This window comes from Strongylocentrotus purpuratus, unplaced genomic scaffold, assembly GCF_000002235.5.
Source record: "Strongylocentrotus purpuratus isolate Spur 01 unplaced genomic scaffold, Spur_5.0 spur5_scaffold_10, whole genome shotgun sequence".
In the NCBI taxonomy this organism is placed as follows: Eukaryota; Metazoa; Echinodermata; class Echinoidea; order Camarodonta; family Strongylocentrotidae; genus Strongylocentrotus; species Strongylocentrotus purpuratus.
The window spans coordinates 5,449,057-5,470,494 of NW_022145595.1; the positions used below are offsets into that span (position 1 = coordinate 5,449,057).

The following is a 21,438-nucleotide window of genomic DNA, read 5'->3' on the forward strand; positions in this document are numbered from 1 at the left end:
TCGCGTGTTTGCACAGGGTTGAAGTTACATACATGTAGTGTAGAAAATTGACTGCAAGGCTAGCATTTGTAGCTGGAGCATGCTTTGTGTTATAACAGCATTTGTCTATCATTAGATGTGGGAAGTTTTGATCAATAAATCCATATTTTATTATTGACCTAGTTGAGAGAGGCCAGAAATTGTTGCCATGGTAAATAATGCTTCATATAGTAGGATGAAAGGGCTCATTATGTCCTTTTTACAGGCCCCACTGTTGTTATCTTTTTTAAATGATCCCCCATCAAACTTAATCATGCCATCAATATTAATCATGCCATTGATCGATCTTGTTACATGATCACTACATGCTTCAATCCACAATAATCTATCTGTATATAGCATGCATGCTCTGGTATACATGTACACGTAGGCCCTACATTGTACACATAATGTAGGCCTACGTACCGGTAACCAGCCACGTATGGTATGCTTACCTTGTCATTCATTTCAGAGTGAGTTTTGGAGGGGGAGAAAGTAGAGAAGAAGTTGACCTCTTAATTAACAAGGTCGTAAGCAGTAGGAGGGTATTCAAGGTCAGTTTCAAGGAGACAATTCTTGTGTACAATCTTATATCACTTATAGCCGATTCACAGCTGGTTTTTTGTGAGGCTAAGAGAGTTTTGAACTCTGCAATTTCCTGGGCTATCTTCTGTGTTTACACCGGGGGGCTAGCACCGCAAGTTCCCGGGCTAAGCTGGCGCTGCCTCCGAGTAGGGTTAGCGCAATTGGCAATTGCGGCGCTAACCCGCAATTGCTGGGGGAACCTGTCAGGTGTAGAAGCATGAGCCTTTCGCCCGGGATATCTTTCGAACGATGGTGTACGTATGAATATTCAAGAAACGAATCGTCACAACAGCGTGTGATGAAGCAGGCATGACAAGGATCGGAGTGCACTTTTTTTGTAGTAGCTGACATGCAAAACACACGAAATACAGCCGGCTGTGACCTTGAAAATCTTCAAATTGTCGGAAACGACATTTCATCCTCTTCCTACTGCTATTATTTTGTCTCCAACAATGATTCTTTCTCAAAAAGAAAATGGCAAGCAGAAAAACCATTGTTTCCTTTAAAATCTTTTTTATAACTGTGGCGCGCCATTTTGAAGAACGAAGTTGACAGTCAACTTCCGATTGTGGAGTCGTAGAACTGCACTGCGCGTGCGCACAGGTTAGGTCATGTCAATCTTCTGAATATGATCGCGATAGTTCCGGGCTAAGGCAAAGCAGGTGTGAAAAAGGGAAAGTTTTAAAGCCCGGGCTAGATGTTGACTCGGGTTAATTTACCAGGTGTGAAAAGGGCTACATTTCCATAGTAGTACAGTTGGCTCCTTACGCTATACATGTATGCAGGTCTACAAAATGTATGTGTGTACCGTTACGTGTAAAAGAATAAAACAAGCTCAGAATTGCTTTAGTGTGACGCAAAAGCAGCATTTTCAAAGAGTATTGTCAAAAACCCTCTGGTACAGAGTTTGGGCTGATTCACTGAATGTTGGTAAAAAGCTCTTTGCATTGTTGTTTCTGTCCAAAAACTTTAGCTGACTTTCAAATGGATTTAAGTTCAAATAACACATGCATATGGTCTGACTCACATTTGGTGCTCTACTCAACCTTGTGTAGGGAGGTTGATGGCACTTTTTAAAAAACCTGGTGCTCAGTCATCCATTGCAGATGCCGGTTTAATAAGTTTCAAGTAGTTTCTTTTCATACATTTTTAATTGCACCTGTCTTATCTCTTCAGTTCAATCTGCTAGTGTTCTAATATCTTGTTTTGTCTTGTTTTTTTCTGTGTTTAGAGCTTGGAAAAAAGGGAGATTTGTGACATATTGGAGTGGACTCTGGTTGTCGGGTGAGAAATGCTGATGTGTCACGATGGTCTTCCGTACCCCTTCAATCCGCACCCTGATCAAGGCTGGCTTGTTGCTCTGCATCGCTTTCCTCCTGCTCGTAGCCAAACTAGAGACATGCACAAACACCATCTCAGACGGCCGACTGGCTGTCAGAGACCTCTTGGCTCAGGCTCAGCCGTTTGCCGCCAACGGGGAGATGGACCGAAAGGAGGACTGCATGGTCGCACTCAGTGAGCAGGAAGAGCGCCACCGCACAGAGATCGCGGCCCTCAAGCAGCAGATTGTGGATCTCAAGACTGAATTAACTAAATATGTGGAGAACATCCAGCAACTAGAGGAACCTATGGCTGCAGGAGAAGCCGCAGCAACCGCTCGACTTGCCAAATACTTTGATCGCGAGCAGGGTCGAGAGCTCCTCGAGCACATGCAGAAGCAGATGGGTAAGATCGAACGCCATCGCCCGCTCCGGGACGAGTACGATGTGGTACCATTCGGCAGTTTGACTTCCAAGCTTGTTTATAGTATGGAGCAAGGGCTATCCAAAAGACCCTCGCAACGCCCTAAGGGTGATCGCAAAGAAGAATTAGTAGAAGCTGTTTATTTCGCTATCGATGAACTAAATAAGAAGAAAGAAACAAGTACAGATTTCTCCATTGAAAACTTTGTTGATGGGATATATAGGACAGACAGGACTGTTGGAACCTTTTACAATCTTGTTTTTCGTGGTATGCATGAGAACTATTATTACAGCATGCAGCTTCTACGGCCGTTTGCACCCATCCAAAAGTATAAGTCACAGATTGTAGACACTAGTCGTATAGTTATTAATATCATCATGCCTTTATCGGGTCGAATTGAGAAGTTTAGGACATTTATGGAGCGTTTCCAGACAGTGGTTCTAGAAACAAAGATCCACGTCTTCCTGACTATAGTCTACTTTGGAAATATGGGTTTGCCAGAAATTCATCACATTCTAGAGGAGGTCACAGAACCCTTCAGGTTCCATAATTATAAGATAATAACACTGTCCGGAGAGTTCTCAAGAGGTCGTGGACTAGAGGAAGGTGTGCGCAGCTGGGACGGTTCCGATGTCCTGATGTTCTTCTGCGACGTGGACATTGCATTCAACCGGGAGTTCCTGGAGCACTGCCGCTACTACACCATAGCAGGGCGAACTGTCTATTACCCCATGGTGTTCAGCCTCTACAACCCAGAGATCGTCTACTCCACCCGGGATCAGATTCCTCCTGAAAGCAATATGTTCCACATTCACAAGGACTCTGGGTTCTGGAGGGACTTTGGCTTCGGGATGACCTGTCAGTACCGGTCAGACTTCCTGAACATCAAGGGCTTCGACGTCGACATGAAAGGGTGGGGCGGAGAGGACGTCTACCTCTACAAGAAATATCTCCAGTCAGATCTGAAAGTGATACGGGTACCTGATGCAGGTATCTTCCACACGTACCATCCAAAGGAATGCTCGGAGGACCTGACAGCGGAGCAGTATCACATGTGCATCGGGTCGAAGGCTCGTAGCGAAGCCTCCCACTCTCAGCTTGGTCGACTGGCTTTCAAAGATGATATCAACATGACGCTGTATTTAATGGGAGACTCCAAGCATCAACCTCCACACTGACCAATCAGAAAATTGAACTCAAGATGACCAAGTGTAACTGACCAATCACCAAGTATCTGCCTTGTCACATTGACCACTGATCTTCACCCATATCACCTGCCTGACCAATCACTACCAACTGCTCTGAAGTGTGTTACTTGTCCAGTCGGGTCCCGATCTTAAAAGAATGATTTGAATTTTCTTACATTTACTCATGCAATCTGTTATAGAGATATGAAGTATCTTCAGGATTAAGAGATCATAAAAATCTAATGGATATGTAAGTCTAAGATCGTTTCATAACTTCTGGTTATAACTTGTTCTGATCATGAACAAAATGATGTCGATGTCTCACATAGGTTTATAATTGTAAGATCACAACAAATCTGACATACTTTATTCCAAAGAAAGTGACATACAACTCTTTTTAGTCATCTCATAAACCATTGGTTAACTTTTTATAACACAAAAACCATCTCAGTATCTCATTAACCATCTGTAATGCAAAACCTCATGAACCATTGGTCAACTCAGAAACCTCATAAGCCATTGGTCAACTCAGAAACCATCTTAACAACCATGTATCAACAGTATTGATTCCCATTGGTCACTTTGGAAATCTTAGATGAAATCTTATTGGACATACTTTATGACTATTTGGACTCAGATCATATTGGACATTTTTATTATTCAATTTTTTTCAAATATGTATATGTTTTCAAGTATATATATATACTACTGATATTTACTATTTTTCTATTATGATTGTGTAAGAGTAGACTGTAGGGAGTAGTGAACACAGTCTCATCTGATTTAATGATGCCTATTTTTACTTGCCCAGATATTATTTATGACTAGTTTCCATGACAACATGGGATAGGAAGTCATTAAAAAGCTCAAAATATTTCACCAAAGCGTAGATCAGACCTGTGCACATTGAATTATTTACACACAAAAAATCAATGGAGACTACAGTGTATTATTATACTAGATTACAATTGTGTGTGAACATTTCATACAGTTCTACAAGATTGAATGTCATGCTATGACAAAGATATCATTTCTAATTTTCAAATCTAATGCAAATATTTTAAAGGGATAGATTAACATATGCATGAGGTTCAATTACCAAGATATGTTTAATAGTAAAAGGGGATTCCTTACCATTAAATTTAAAGTATGATGTAAATAGTTTGAAACTTAACATTATACAGTGTATTTAGATTGCAATTGGGATCTCAGAAGGTTTAGAAATGATGATGTGGCTCACTTGGCCCAAGTTTGCTTTAAGAAGTTGAGCAGGAAATGTGCTGTGCGGAAATCACAGAATTTATTTGCATGAAGAAAAAAAATGGACTGCCTGTAGATGAGTCATTTCCATGTAGAGAGGTAATGACAAATATAATCCAGGGGAGGGGTGTTTCACAAAGATCCTAAGTTGAACGTAACTCAGAGTTGGACTTGAAAATTATGGAAAGCCGTTAGCATCTTTGAAATATTTTGTAAAAGTTATTTTTAAAGGCATAAAATGTTGATTCATATCATTAATATTTTCTATTATGAAAGAGATTTCATGTTCTCATGTTGAATCTATGAAAAGTCTAAAATACTTAAATTTTCACTACTGGATATATTTTATTTTAAGGCTACAAATGGCTCTACATAATATTTAAGTCCAATTTGGAGTTAACTTGGATTTAGGATCTTTGTGAAACACCCCCTGGGGGATGTTTACCAATGAAAATTCTAGAACTTGATATATTGGCCCAAAATACAATGTATTCAGAGCTTCACTTCACTATACAGGTCTGAACAAATTGTATGTAGCTGCTCAATTTTATTTTTAATGAATTGATATATATGTATACTTTTTTTATTCATTGCTCTTCAAAAATAGCAATGTGAGGTATGATTTTCTAACCATGAATTAAAAATTAAATGTTTGAAGCCAAAGGACATACAACTATAGTGTTAACAACTAAATTATTCAAACCCCTTGTAAAATTGATGGTTTTGGGGTGTTTTTTTTAAACTCAAGAATGAAAGGTTGACTGGTTGAATAGGGCCTTTGTTGAATGCTTTAAAATGTATATGTGTCATATTTTCAAGAAACATAAATGTTGAGAAATCAATCATGTAGTTGTTAACTATACATGTAATATGCATAGCTTGTATGTAATTATGTGTTGGTTTGGTTAATTTTGACAAAAATAGATTCTGATGAAGATGCATTCCGAATTAATGTATATAAAAGTGTTTGTATATTTTTTATCTTCTTTTTATGCTTTTGTTTATAAGATATAAGTAGGCTCATTATGAAATGATGCAAAGATTGTGCATGCTTTAAAACCATTGCAACCATTGGAAGTTGACAAAAATGCTGTTATATCAGGCAAGGCATATTTTAAGTTTTGTTTGCATGCTAGTAAGAACAATTGTAAAAGCTCTCGTTTTGTATCAGTCATCTTGTCAGAGAACAAACTGGTTAAGGGTAATGCTTGTTGAAAGAAAATATTAGAAGACTAATCTATCAGGGTAGGTATCAAAACTCTCACAATTGGACTTAAATATTTCTTGTTAAGCAGTATTCCGACAAAAGAAGAAGTACAAGAGTATTTCTTTTGAAGTACTTTTCTAAGAATTCTAATCTTAAATATCTTTTATTTCTGCCCATGATGGACAATTAATCAAGAGAATGTGATATATATTATATATATGTTTGAGGGATAAGTCATGTAGTGTAAGTAGCAGAGAATACTGTTGAATTTATTCTAATGCTGTATTTCAGGACATCCGATACTGCTGCTGTGTAATACAATGCTCTGCCACACTTTAATCTCCTGTGCTTCTTGCAGAGAAGCTCTGTTGCGCCCCCCCCCCCCAAGTAATCCTGTCTACACCACTGACACTGTTTGTAATTACTGTTTTTCCCATTGCAGACATATGTAATTTCAATTTGTACTCCTTTATTTGTAAAATGTGTATAATCAAGTGCCTTGCTTTATCTTGTACAAGGTAGATATAAATGCTTGCAGGGTAGAAACCAAAATACTCTTGCTCTAAACTGTGCATCCTAGCTCAAACTACTATAGTATTATTTTACATTAACTTATTTAAAGCGGCTACCTCCCTCCCTCTCCCTTGCCAGGTGGTTCTGTTTTAAAACAGCTTCTTATTTTACTTTCCATGTATTATGTTCAATATATGTGCTGCAAAGACAAGCTGACAGAAACTTGACATGCTATTTTTATAGAAACAACACCAATGTCTATGCAGCGTTATAATGTGCTACTTAAAATGATAAAAATATATTTTCAGCTACTTGTTGTTGTTGTGCTTGTCGTTCAGATTTAGAAGTTGTGCTATTTTTTAAAGTCACTGTGTAATGCAGGTAGAGCTTTACATGTATTTTTGTTTGTGTTTATATATCTGAATATGGTAGTATGCCATTTTACATCCTATGCATGTGTAATATTGCTAATGTGCTATGCGCGACCAGAATTGGTTGTGCAGTTGTGCTACTAGTTTTTGTTAGTTTAAAGATAAACTTGAGTTCTGGTAAAAAAAGAAAATGAATTCTCACAGAATCTAATGAAACTTACACTGAATGTTCAAGATTACAAATAAATGTCATGTGCCAAACAATTTTGGAAGAAAATGTATGCTGGCTGAGTAATGAGCATAGAAAGATAAGGAAATCAGGGTAGTACTAGCCCCCGACACCATGTGTGTTGTCCCATATACATCTTTCCGTGTAAGTGATTGTTACTTTACCAAGACTCTGCCAAATTTATGATGATTTTGATGACTCCAGAACCTTGCATTACACACCATTACTTACATGCTATATGATCAACTTTTCTGATCCATTCCGCACCTTTTATTTCAAAATGCAATCGCATTACCAGAACTCAAGTTTATCTTTAATCTGTGCTTTGTTTGTTCAAGTCAATCGTTTGATGATTCATGTTCAGATTCTGTTGAGATCCAGGAGGGCAAAAATATAGTTGATGCCCTTCTGGTTTTCAGCTCCCATTATTATTTATAATACTACTGAATTAGAACAAATATGGTATCATTATCTAAGCATGAGAACATTCTGAAGTTTGTAGAAAAGTCTAAAAACTTGTTAATTCTAAGTTTTTCATGAACTCTTTCTTTGGGATTTATATTTGAGAATGTTGTCTAATGTGAAGAAGTCTCTTGTGTGCCTGAAATCTAATTTGAAACCAAAAAGTGCCTGTTATTTGTAATTCTTCAATTTGTGTTTGAATGTTCTAAGAGAATACATACTATCATATCTATCAAGAACCAGTAGGGAGTTTGATTATTTGACTAAAGAAGCATATGTTTAGCCAGGAGGGCCCAAGGGGGCCATGCCCTCCCCTCTTTATCTGCTTTAAAAAAGGTGTCAACATGGTTAATAATATTAGCATATACCCCTCTGGTTCTGGGTAGGTAGTATGTTCTTAGAAAATTGTAATAACATTTGTAAAGTTATCTTGAAATATATCATATGTATGTATGGCTAAAAGAGGAAATATTTTGTTTTGTAATCTAGGAATAAGAGAAAGATTTTATGTTTGTTTCTGCTTGCTTTTACTTTTGATGTTTTGAAATTTTCTCAAAAAAAGAATGTAAGCAACCTTATATCCCTTGCCTTGTAAGATTATATACAACATCTTAAACTTTTTGAGTGCAGTAACTTGTGAGTAAAGCTTTTCTGTTTACATCAAGTAATTTTTTCTTCAAAAGACGGGTGCTGAAAAGGCCCAATAAACTTAAAGATAAAGTTGAGTTCTGGTCATGCAAATGCATTGTGAAAGAAAAGGTGTGGAATGGATCAGAAAAAAGTTGATCATGTAGCATGTACATGTAAGTATTGGTGTGTGCTGCAAGGTTCTGAAGTCATCAAAATCACGATAAATTTGGCCCAGTCTTGGTAAAGTAACAAGCACTGTACACAGAAAGATGTATATGGGACTACACATGGTGTCGGGCCCCGACTTACCTTGATTTCCTTATCTTTCTTTGCTCATTACTCAGCCAGTATACATTTTCAACCCAAATTGTTTGGCAAATGACATTTATTTGTAACCTTGAACATTCAGCGTAAGTTTTGTTTGATTATGTGAGTATTCATTTTTTTTAAACCAGAACTCAAGTTTATCTTTAAGCTACAGCTGTGTATGTCTTAAAGAGCCTCAAGCTATGTTGATTCTTGATGAGTAAATTTACATGCACCTAAATCATTTTAAGAGAATGATTAATGACTGCCATGTGGGGGTACTACAGTGCTTAGATTATTTTAATATAATTCTAGTAGCAAATCAATCGTCAAAGGGCTATGTAGCCTATCACAAAGATAAACGGACCATTCGCTTTGCATTGGTGTCTGACTTCTTAAAGGTCAATAATTTTTAAGCTGAACTTGCATGCATTCTGTTGACCTGCAGAAAACATGTAATTCAGTTGACCTTCAAGCATCGTTATTTCACTTCAGTCACAATTAAGAGTTAAATCCTTCAGTCACAATAAAATGAGACTTGAAAGGAAAATGACCACTGTATGTATGATTTTCTCGACAGATGTGCATGGAATTTTTTCCCCTTTCTTTTTACTGTTAGTTATTATTGCCATGTCAGGATATTGGACATTATACTGGCACTGGAATATATTTGTTTTTATTCACTTTTTAATTTCGTATTGACAATTGGACATCTAACTCATGTGTATGGACCTCTCTACTGTGATTAATGTTTCTTTTGAGAGCTTTGGGAAATAAAAAGTCCTACCGGGTAATCATTTTGTTCTGTACCATGTTTGCTTGTTTCTTTGTAGCCCATTGTAAAAGCAAACCCTTTGAAATGTACTTATTTAGCCTCGTTTTTTATGCAAGATATGATTTTATTTTTTGTACCATTTTGTTGGTCATTGTCAATCATATTCTTATAGTTGCAATACTAAAAAGGATAATGTTGACCGTGAAATTTGAGCCAGATGAATAAAAATTTGATAGAAAGTCAGTTTTGAGACAAGTGTTTTTTGTGTCTGTCTTATTGACTTTTATGTTATCATTTTTTATGCCTCCGTTACGAAGTAGCCGGAGGCATTATGTTTTCGGGTTGTCCGTCCGTCCGTACGTCCGTACGTCCCGTTCTTGTGATCGCGTTATCTGAAGAACCGATTGATGGATTCCTGCCAAACTTTGGTCATGTATGTATCTTGCAGAGCCGATGAGCTGATTAGATTTTGGGGTCACGAGGTCAAAGGTCACAGGGCTCATTATGTATGCTGAAACAGCTTGTGATCGCGTTATCTCAAGAACCGATTGATGGATTCCTGCCAAACTTAGGTCATGTATGTTACTTGCAGAGCCGATGAACTGTTTAAATTTTGGGGTCATGAGGTCAAGGTCAAAGGTCATGCGGCTCATTATGCATGCAAAAATAGCTTGTGATCGCATTATCATTAGAACAGATTGATGGATTCCTCCCAAACTTAGATCATGTATGTATCTTGCAGAGCCAATGAACTGAGTAGATTCTTGGGTCATGAAGTCAAAGGTCAAAGGTCATGGGCTCATTATGTATGCAAAAATAGCTTGTGAACGCATCTCAGTAGAACTGACAGATGGATTACTATTTAACTCGGGACATCTTGCAGAGCCAATGAACTGAGTAGATGTTAGGGTCATGTGGTCAAAGATCAAAGGGTCATATACATGTATGTATATGAGAAATTGCTTGTTATCACGATATTCTGAGAACCTGTTAATGGATTACAATTGAACTTGAATTTGAACAATTTCTTCTGTTTTGGTTTGTAAAATTGCTCTATGACGGAGGCATCATTTCGACTGCGCGCAGTCGAAGTTCCATCTAGTTATAATGTAGATCTACTTCAAAAATTTAATTACAGCTACAGCTACGGGTGTACCAGTAGGGTACACTAGCATATCAGTACTGGTATGTTTATAATGGTATACTGGAACTGTATTTGTAAACCGGTACCGCAACACACCAGGGGTGTTTAACAAAGATGCTAAGCCTTAAAATCAAAATATATTAAAAAGCAAAAATTCAAGTATTTCAGACTTCTTATAAATTCCATGTCAAGAACATGAAATCTTAAAATAATTTTTACAAAATATTTTCATAGATGCAACGGCTTTCCATAATTATTAAGTCCAACATAGAGATAGTTCAACTTAGGATCTTTGTGAAACACCCCCCTGTATTGGTACAAAAGAATAAATTTTATCGACTCGTAATATAACAACACTGTACACAAAATGAATTTCAATGTATTTTCGTTTATTAGATAAATATTGAATGGCAACAAGAGAACGCATTCCGCATTCCTTCTACAAACTACCTTTTTTTCTTCTTTTTTTCACATCTGTACATAAATAAGACGAGAAATAGCCCTTCATCCACCTGAAACCCTCTCACCTGCCAATATTTCATTATTTCACAAAAAAAGTATATCACAATCTCTTCATTTTGAAGAATTATCATTTCATCTTGGCGCCTTTGAATCATTCAATCATTTGAAATTGCTTAAATTTAATTTCTTTAAAAATTGAGAGGTTATTGTGGAGCTGGTATTGCTTCAAAATACTGATTCCTGGTCAGAGACAAAAACATACAAGAACAAACAATGTTTGAAATGAACTAATTGTTTGCACTTGTATGTTTTCCTGCCACATCTGAAATAAAGATTTGACATTAAAGTAGACGTATATACAGACACAATGTGCATTTAAGATGTGATAGTCTAGTCCGGTCAAACATTAACATTGTCACATATCACGTAATGAAATGTAAAGAGCCAAAGCATACAACTCTTGGGGAAACATGTTTCATAATAATTAGCTCCGACAAGTAGAGACATTTATCTTTAAACTCAAAAGAAGTGCAATGTTTAAAGGTGTTATTACACATTAACAAACAATGCTAGAAGAACAGGATACTAATATAATTTCCTCATGGAAATCACAAAGATTATATTCGATCTGTAGTAGCAACAACCTGGAGCATTGTGGGAGTTCTGCTACAAAATAACACTTTCTCTCGCCCATTGATTTTCTATTTTTTGCACTTCCTTCTGAATGTTAAATTTCTATGATAGTCTCCCTTTAACCACACTGTATGTTAAGGAATATCAGATGTTAGCACCTGACAACACCCCCTCCTAGGTTTGAAAGGTAATCTTTTATAAAACATCAATAAAGATTAGCTCAAATATTTTTATTTCAACAATATACTTGTAAGCCTTAAAGGCCGTTAACGATCTGACTCAAGGTGCCGTGCAATTCAATATTGCATGAAGAAAAGAAAGAAACAAAATCACATCGCGGACAGGGTTTCACTTTTTTGAAATACTAAAAGTGGAAAAATAAAGGTTCATTCAAAATGGGGCAGTCCAAGTTGGTAGCTATCACTTTTTAAAAGGATAAACAACTTGAAAATGTAGGGTACCAAAGGCAAAGAATTTATAATTTTCAAATAAATGAGAAATGGAGATTCTTTTGATGCATATATCAAGGGAAAACAAATTACCAAAAGGTTTTATATTACATTCGTTAATACATTCTGAAATTTCACAGAAGTTGGGGTCAAATATACCTTGCATAGCAAATCTCCTTTACTTTCAAGTCAAATTAGAAAGCACTTATGTCAAGTCTATGATGAATTGTTCTTAGAAAGCAAGATATTAAAAACAAATTAAAGAATTTGGAATTTTAATTTTGTTGTCTTTAGAGTCTGAAAATGATAAAAGTACTTTGCAGGATATTTGAGAGAAAACAGACAATTTAAAATGAGATATAAAGACAGTCAATTGAAAAATCATATGAAAAATCATTAAATTAAGCTCAATAAGTAATCGATCAGAGATGGAATGTTCATAGGACCCATTTTGACTCGAAAGTGATGAAAAATGTGAAAAGAAACAACTATGAATTAAAAATAAAAGCAGTGCACAATCATCACATTATGGATACTACAGGACAAGACTATAAAAATAAGCATATTAAAACAAGACATAATCTCAAAAATAGATTTATGCTTTTATCATGCTTTTGATCTTCATTAAATCGGTAAGAAATCTTGACTCTTGTCACTTGTTGGGAAAATGAGGATAATTCTACACTTGTTGCCCCAAAAAAGCATTTTAAACATTTGTAGAAACAGTCTTTGTTCTTTGTGTTGGTCGCTTCCTGAAAATCTATTTGGCACTTTGCATCGTCACGACGTCCGTAGGTGACTAAACTGCCCTTAATCCTGTCTGTGAAACCCCTTTGTTACCAACTATACATAAGAAAGCACCTAGGTTACATGCATATAGTTTGTCTCCAGCTAAGAAAAGACAGTTTTTCTTTTATACACTAAAAAAAAGAAGACTAAACCCATCCTTGTGTTTCAGAAATACCTATGTACAAAGACATCATTTGAACTTTGGAGGAAAGACAATCATTTTTTTTCTTCTCTCGTGTTGTAAACATGAAAAAACAAAAACAAAAAGGGCAATACATATAAACAAAAATACATGTACTTACAAAACCAGAAACATTTGTTTAATAAAAAAAGGTTTTACAGAAGAGAAAAAATAACTTAGGGTCTGGTAATTACAATGCTGAATACATGTGTTTATTATTAGAGTATCGCCGTTCCGACGAATGAAAATTATTTTGTCACAACCGATAGTCCCAGAAAGTTTAAGGTCTAGGAAAGCGAGAGACATTAACAAAAAATATCCTTTCCCTTGTCACAACACCTGAAAATGAAGTATTTCAAATATAATTTATCAACAACAACCAGTATTACTGCATAAATATACGGAGATTCTCCCAAACAGCCAAGTATTTACATTATACAAAACATGAGCATGACAAAAATGCTCCCCTAAAAAGGTCCTCAAAATAGTCTTTCTTTTAAAACACTTTCCTCCCTTGCTAAACCAATAATATTGTATTTCTCTTGCTTCATCTCTCACATATTTACTCTCTCCCTCTCTCTCTCTCTTTCTCTCTCTCATTCTAAACAATTTAAAACATATTTCTTAAGCATATTCAAAAAAGCTTGAGATTATCAGAATTCCTTTTGGCAATAAATATTCTACAATACATGTCACTGGGAATGAAATAATGAACCGATCAAAAGACAAATAATTTCTAGGTTCAAAATCAAATTTCGTTAAACAGACTTTAACAGCCAAACATACAAATCTTCACCATATGTTATTGTCCATTAAAAGATGAAAAAGATGCAATGGTGTTGGGGGAGGGGGGTGTCCGGGTATGTGACGACATATGGCAGAGTTTTAAGCAAACTGAACTCCAGGCAAAATTAGGCGCTAGAGAATTGCCCAAGACAGAGTAAGCTCACTGGACGGGAAGGGGAACGTAATGTTTGGTAACAACCAAGATGAATGATTATCATTGGCTAAAAGTTAATTTCTTCATGCAAAGAAGATAAAGTTGCTTTACTTTATAATACATTAAGTGGTGACAACTTATCAAACTACAATATCGTAACAGCTGCATACAATGGCCCAACTTGTCTGACCTTTGACCCCCTCCTCCCAAAAGCCATAAGTATATCAGACTTTTATGTAAGAGCAAAAGGTACTCATATAATATCATTCATTTTCTTCAAGCACTGGGCACGCACTACTCATGGCACTGCTCAAAATTATGGAACAAAACGTACTAGCTTTAATAGTCCAGAGTATGAAAACTCACTACATTTTGGGCACAAGGAACCTGCCCACAGCACAAAAACAGTCGATTAGGAATGCTTCTAAGGCTAGAACATGGAATTTTGTTGGATAAGGCTGCTGTTTTGTTTTTACATTTTCCCATCTCCTCTATAGGTGGTCACTTGTGTCTCAATAACAGAAAATGCTACAAAAATATCCATAAGAATAAAAGCAAAACACACACAAAAATAATGAGCTTCCTTCCAGGCACAATAATGTAGAGAATATGACTGATGGTCCTAGTAATGACTTATGGTCCTGGTTAGCCGAGGACAATCTGGCTCGTAAACATGTCTTGTCAGGTAACAGTTTTTTTTTCAGGCTTTGAATACTGTTTACTTTGGCTGTATTGTCCGATGACTTCTGCAGTATTCATCGACGAGTCTGAATTTTATGAACAAATATCACATAGCGGCCGGCAATGAGGGGGATGGTTTAATAAGTAGCACGAAGCACAGATTTTCATCTTGTATCATCAAAATATAACTCTTCCTCTGAAAACCCCGAATAATTAACCTTTTCAAAAAATTTACACTTTACAAGAAATAAATTACAACAAAAGCACAAACAGTAATAAGTTAGCGATTCAACCTTTCACATTAACAAAAAAGACGACTAAAATCTGTCCTTTAAACTCACACAGTTGTGTGATATCTTTCTTTTATACAAAACTTGCGAGTTGCTTTGATTGCTTCGCGCAAACATCATGAAATGAGTTCACAAACTCAAGGTATTTTTATTGAGTATTTACAGGTAGAAGGAAAAATGCAGAGATAAGAAAACAAGTTCAGGTTAACAAAAATTTGAAGAGGGAGTTTGCTGCCTGTTTGGAATTGTTGTATTTTCTTCCTTACAACCGACATGATTTGATGCCTGTACCCCTAGGAAGGCAAGGGAGATAGCTTTAAATCCATCCATGCTAATGATGATCGATTTCTGCCAACCCATCAACAAACGGTGATGCCTTCGGAAGTGTTCTCAGTTAATTTCCACCTGTTGATTTCAAAATTCTCTCACACTATCACCACTACATCTGTATAGACATACTGCCTTTTAGACGTACTGCCTTTTCAGAAACCTGAACCAAGGGCATCACACCCACTTATATTTCAAAGACGTCAACCAACTTTTGATCTACACTCGAGTCGACTCGACAGATGAATTGATGTCTGCAAAATCATATGATGTTCTGTTCTTTAACTCTTGGAGGCCTTTAACACCCTGCATCGAACAGGTGCCCATGTCATAAGAAAATTGAATGAATCCCCTTTTTTATCTTCAAGCTTCTGCTTGCTTGTTTGCATGATGTGTTAGACCCTCAAGCTGAATTAAGAATTGGCTAAATAGAGATGAAAATGATCCAGATTAGCTTCATCATTTGGGCCTCCTGAACTGTGAGCATCATGCACCGTTCTTTTATAATCTGCTGGTCAATCTTGGCTCTTAACCACAGGCAAACTTGAAGCCTATTATTTCTGTTTCCTTCAGATAGAAACTCTGATCTACCAGGCAGGTAGTGAAGCACAGAGATGTGATCGAATCTGTGTTAAGTGGACAGGCAGCAATCATCTCCTCCCTCCTAAAAGGGTTGTTCATCGGGCGGGCGTGCCGCTCTGCAGCACTTCTTCGGCAGCTTAATATTCTCATCCAAACTAAACGAGAAACTTCACATGTCAATTCCTCTTTATCAAGTTCTCTCCATGCAGTCTTGCAAAAAGCCGTCGTCCATCGTTGTACTGCCCTTTCCCGTCACAACCATCGGAAGCCGCCTCAGCCTTGGGACGATGAGCAGTGTCTGTTACCATGACAACATCAAGCTAACTCAACCTCACGCAAGTCGTCGATTGCAAACCCTATCTCTGTGAAATCTCTCCTCGACTTGTCTTGGAGTCGCAAACCTCCTTTGGGTTTGTCTAGCACCGATTTCAATAACATCTAATCATTATCTGTCTCGCGTCTTGGAGTCTCTTTCTTTCACAAAAAAGTTTGTATAGTCTTACTCTCACGAGTCAAATAATGAAAGGAGTTCGTCGCTGTCGTTGTTTGCGGCTGAATTGTCGCTTTGGCCAAGTATCGAGAGAATGTCCACGTCTACCATGTTGTCCGATAGTAACTGTGGGATGAAAATGACAGAGAGAGAGAAAGTTATAAGGATTGTCAAATATTCATATGAGTTTACAGAAGATTTTTAATCACCTATTGAAATTGAGAATAGTGAACTTGTTACTGATACCCTGAAATTTACAGGCTTCATGTACATTCAAACCTTTCTACAGCGACTGCCCAAGGGAAACAAAAAATGTGCTTGTTGTAGATAGGTGGTCTTTGTAGACAGGTTCCTTTAGTACATGTTTCTATGAGAAACCATTTTCAAGGGAAACAACAATGTGCTTGTTGTAGACAGGTGGTCACTAAAGCAGGTTTGACCGAATTTTCAAATGTTCAAATCAGCTGAAATCATCTACTTGGAGAAAACATGTGATGCCCAACAGTGATATAATTGATGAGAATGGATAAGTGGAGATATACTTACATCTAAGCCTTCCTGGCCCTCTCCTCCCCCATCTATAACGGCCGCTGGGTCAAAGTCTAAATTATGACTGGCATTGTTGACCTGATTGTTTGATATGCTGTTATTTCTGGAGTGAGAGTCCAGCCCCACTACACCCCCGTTGGTCGTGGGGTTCCCACTCATTGGACCATGGCCAAGTAATGCTGGAAGTTGATTGGTCGATGAGGTGTTGGGTGGTGGTCCAGGGTTAGGGGATTGGTGGGAGCGCTGGTTGTTGTTCATGGTGTTCATGCCGGGGTGAGAAGGTGGGTTGGACGACGCCCCTGGCGTGTGGGGTTGTTGGATCATCGAGGTAGAGGTGGTATTGCCCATGCTGTTGGGCGTCGGCGGCATGTTGCCAGGCGTGTGCGGGTTCATATTGTTGCCGGGCGTGTGCGGGTTCATATTGTTGCCAGGCGTGTGGGGGTTCATATTGTTTGGAGTATGGGGGTTCATGTTGATGTTGTTCGGGGTATGGGGATTCATGTTGTTGGGAGTATGGGGGTTCATGTTGGGGGTCATAGGCCCCACCCCCGGTGTACTTGGTCCCATGCCAGGTGTATGGGGCGGTACCCCTGGTGTCGGGGGTCTCAGGTTGGGGTTGCTGGTATGCATGGAGCGTGGGGAGGCGATGGAGGCTGATGTTGGGGTACCAGGACCGGTGGGATTGTTCCTGGGGTGATGCTGCATCGGGGAGGGGTGTCTGTGAGGCTGCTGGCCTGGTGGGTGGGGCTGATTCATACCCATGGGCTGTCAAGATACAAACAAAAATACTGTTCAATACAGGGCTTCATGTAGAACAGAATTGAAATAACTGATGATGCCACCCTAGTAAAATAAACTCAATAAATAAATATTCAAAATCTAGTATAGACTCCTGTAATGGAAATTACAAATAATTTCCTAATTTTAGCTTGCCCTATGTATGCTGGTAATGTAGCATCAATTAATATAGGCAAAATAAACTCCATAGATCTCATCCATACATCAATATCATACAGTGCAGGCAAAATGAGGTGTTTTTTGGCAAACCATCCATAAATTTGGAAACAGATGGCAGCCATACAAATAAATATGCCTCAAAATACTTACCGGTAATGCATGATTGAACTGTTTCTCCACTGGGTACATGTCTGTGGTAGCGATGTTATCGTCTGTCATCATGGTAGGGCCATTGAAGCTGTTGGGGTTGGGGGTCATGTTTGGTGCCCCTCCACTACCCCCTCCTCCCCCGCCGCCCGCACCGTGGGGTGATAAGCCAGGGAAGTTTCGGAAGTTGTTGGGACCCCCAACGTTGGGATTGGCGTTTGAATTTGGTCTCATCGCTGCAAAGAGAGGAATTTAAAAAAGAATCGGTTATAGTAATTATCTGACATGAGATACATGTGTCATTTCATTGCACCCAGTGACGGAATAATAACTGTATTATGTAAGTTGATTGAAAGCACTTGAACAAACAACACAATAGTGTATTCTTAAAAATGTACTGCTTCTGATCTCAAAGGCATGATATTCTATCGATCATAAAAACAAAGCACTGTTCAATTAAGAAAGATTAGTCAGAAGAGTTTGGAGAGTGTGTAAACACAGATCAATTTGACATTATACATTATTCATTATGCCTTGAATCCGCTCCATGCATATTAATCTACATTTGCCACTCTCCACCCAGGTGTTAAATAGGTACCGGTAGGAAGAAATTCCTTGAATCCTGTGAGCACCAAAATTGGTAGCCTAGCAGAGCCAGGGTAATATTGGAACACATTGAGCACCTTGCATGGTGGATATAAAAAAATATCCAATATTATTATCATTCTTGCATAGTTCAAAGGTCATGAGGATGCTCGATGGCTAAGTGGTAGACCAGGGGGGTGTTTCACAAAGATCCTAAGTTGAACTTATCTCTAAGTTGGACTTAAGAATTATGGAAAGTCGTTAGCATCATTGAAAATAATTTGTAAAAATTATTTCAAAAGGCATAAAATGTTGATTCAAATCATTCATTTTTTCTATTATCAAGAAGATTTCATGTTCTTGTGAAATTTATGAAAAGTCAAAAATACTTGAATTCTTGCTTTTGAATATATTTTTTAAATTTAGGGCTACAAATGGCTCTCCGTAATGTTTAAGTCCAACTTTAAAGTTGGACTTGGGATCTTTGTGAAACACTCCCCAGTCCTAGGGGTAAGCTAGGGAACCTACCTCCATTGAATTCAGCTGGTGATGACATGTTAGGTAGAGGGTACGGTGAGGGACTAGGTCCACCTTCATACTGGTGCGTGCTAGGCATCGTCATGCTCCCTGGTGACATAGCTTTATGCCTCTTGGGTGCGTGGCATGAGTCTGAGCAGATCAAAAGAAAATGAGTTTGACTTTGAGTTTGAGTTTGAAGTTTATTATCCAAACAAAAAGTACATCAATATGGTTTCATCTATTGTTATCTTTTAATTCTTCAATTCCTTTTTTTTTAGTTCTGTACGAAGGATACATGTATTATTTTTTTTTAGCAGTACCAGAATTCCACCAATCGCAGAACACCTTGTACAGAGCGTGAAGATATAAAATACAGAAGAAGAATAAGAAGAAAACATGTGACGGAAAAGGAATCCTCGTCCAAGGCCTTTGTGGGAATCATTCACATTAGGGATTTGAACCCTAAACCTTTGTGGTACCATACCTGGTTCCTCCTCTTTGAATTCACTCTTTATAGGGACCGGTTTCCAGCTCGCTGAAGCATCTATCGTCACCTCCTCAAAATCGGCTGACTGGACCGCTGTCAGTATCCCCCACATAAACTGGTCTACCTCCAGTCCTTCTAGTAATGCAGTTTTGCTACAAAGAGACAAGAGAAGTACCACCACAAAAAGAGTTAATAAATGCCTATTCATAAACAATGGAAACAGATTTACATATGTATTTATGATATTGAGATAATATAAATGATATTGTCGCATGGATGACATGCAAAAAGACATTGCTGACCAAGATATCAATGATAGTGAAGATAAAGATGATGATGATGATAACAGAGATGATAATGATGAGTACAATGATGGTGATGATTATGATGATGATGATTAAGATGATGATGATGATGATGATGATGATGATGATGGTGATGATGATGATGATGATGATGATGGTGATGGTGATGATGGTGATGATGATGGTGATGATGATGATGATGATGGTGATGATGATTAAGATAATGATGATGATGGTGATGATGAAGATGATGGTGATGATGTTTAAGATAATGATTAAGACAATGATTAAGATAATGATGATGGTGATGATGATGATAATTAAGATAATGATGATGGAGATGATGATGATTAAGATGATGTTGATGATTAAGATAATGATGATGGTGATGATGATGATTAAGATGATGATGAAGATTATGATGATGGTGATAATGATGGTGATGATGATGGTGAGATGATTAAAATGATGTTGATGATGATGATGATGATGATGATGATGATGATGATGAATAAGATAATGATGATGGTGATGATGATGAATAAGATAATGATGATGGTGATGATAATGTTGATCATGATGATGATGATGGTGATGATAATCATAATGATGGTGGTGACAATGCAAACGATGGTGATATTGACAATGAAAATGCTGATGATGATGACGATGAAGGTGATACTGATGCCAATAAAGACAATGAGAGTGATGATTGATGATGATGAGCCACTTACTTGCAGACAGGACACCTCCATGACCCCCTTTCACAGTTGAGCTGGAGGTAGGACTCCAGATCAAAGCACTGGATATGTTTACAGTCATGCCCTCTCGCAGGAAGGGTAATACGTTTGTACGTGATGGGACACTTTAGTGAGACCTTGATCGCTGTCTGCTCAACCCCATCCTCGCTCAGTCCGCCCGTCGATGATGCCACGCTTGAGAAATTCCTCTTGACTGCAGGGTTAATAATAAAACATATCATGTTACTTCACTTCAAATTCAATCTTTAGATGCAGGAGGCGCGATGGCTCAGTGGTAGAGCAGTGGTATCGTCACCGGGAGGTACCGGGTTCGAAACCAAGTCGATGCACTAGTGACCTTTAGTATGGTATGGCATTAATCTTTGTTAGCAATCAGATTTATTGAACAAACAAGCAAAAAGGTAGTGTTCAAAGCTTTTTAAATGGGAAATTATCATAAATTCAGCACTGCCACTCACGGCTTGGATAATTGCAAAGAAGAGCGTTGTGTAAAATATAACTTAAGAAAATATATGCATGTACACTGTAGGTTCATAATTCAATTAATATGTAGATTAAAGTCAATGATTTATTCTACAGTACTCTTTTGTATTATCATATCATATTTAAAGTTGAAATAATACTACTTTAAAGTAATATACATAAAACTCCCTGAAAGTGAATATAGGACATAGAACCATTTCACAATTTCTTTGTAAAAGAAAACAAGAACATGTGCCACAACATGCAGATGTTGCTTCATTAACAAAACAAAAACTATACTTTTGTTCTAGCTTCTCGTACAGATATTTTCCTGATGCAAGAGTACATTGAGATTCCCCCCCCCCCCCCTCTCCCCAACCAAAATAAACAATTAAATAAGCAAACAAATCAA

At 37.6% G+C, this 21,438-nt stretch overlaps 2 protein-coding genes across 4 annotated transcripts in view; one reads left to right on the forward strand and one right to left on the reverse strand.

Moving 5' to 3' along the window:
- The window catches only part of LOC579124 (chondroitin sulfate N-acetylgalactosaminyltransferase 1), a 47,665-nt gene extending 43,174 nt beyond the window's left edge, over positions 1-4,491 (forward strand). The window contains exon 3 of the mRNA XM_003723354.3: positions 1,835-4,491. Within this exon, the coding sequence (XP_003723402.1) occupies positions 1,911-3,524 (1,614 nt within the window). The 5' untranslated portion in view covers positions 1,835-1,910 and the 3' untranslated portion in view covers positions 3,525-4,491. The remainder of the gene's footprint in view (positions 1-1,834) is intronic.
- A 6,311-nt stretch (positions 4,492-10,802) lies between these two features.
- LOC581897 (zinc finger MIZ domain-containing protein 1) overlaps positions 10,803-21,438 on the reverse strand; it is a 32,409-nt gene continuing 21,773 nt past the window's right edge. For all 3 annotated transcript variants that reach the window (XM_030979284.1, XM_030979283.1, XM_030979282.1), the window contains 6 exons: positions 20,538-20,757; positions 19,496-19,650; positions 19,021-19,161; positions 17,911-18,143; positions 16,801-17,568; positions 10,803-16,380 (listed from right to left, as the gene is read on the reverse strand). In XM_030979284.1, coding sequence (XP_030835144.1) covers positions 16,270-16,380; positions 16,801-17,568; positions 17,911-18,143; positions 19,021-19,161; positions 19,496-19,650; positions 20,538-20,757 — 1,628 coding nt within the window. In that variant the 3' untranslated portion in view covers positions 10,803-16,269. The remainder of the gene's footprint in view (positions 16,381-16,800; positions 17,569-17,910; positions 18,144-19,020; positions 19,162-19,495; positions 19,651-20,537; positions 20,758-21,438) is intronic.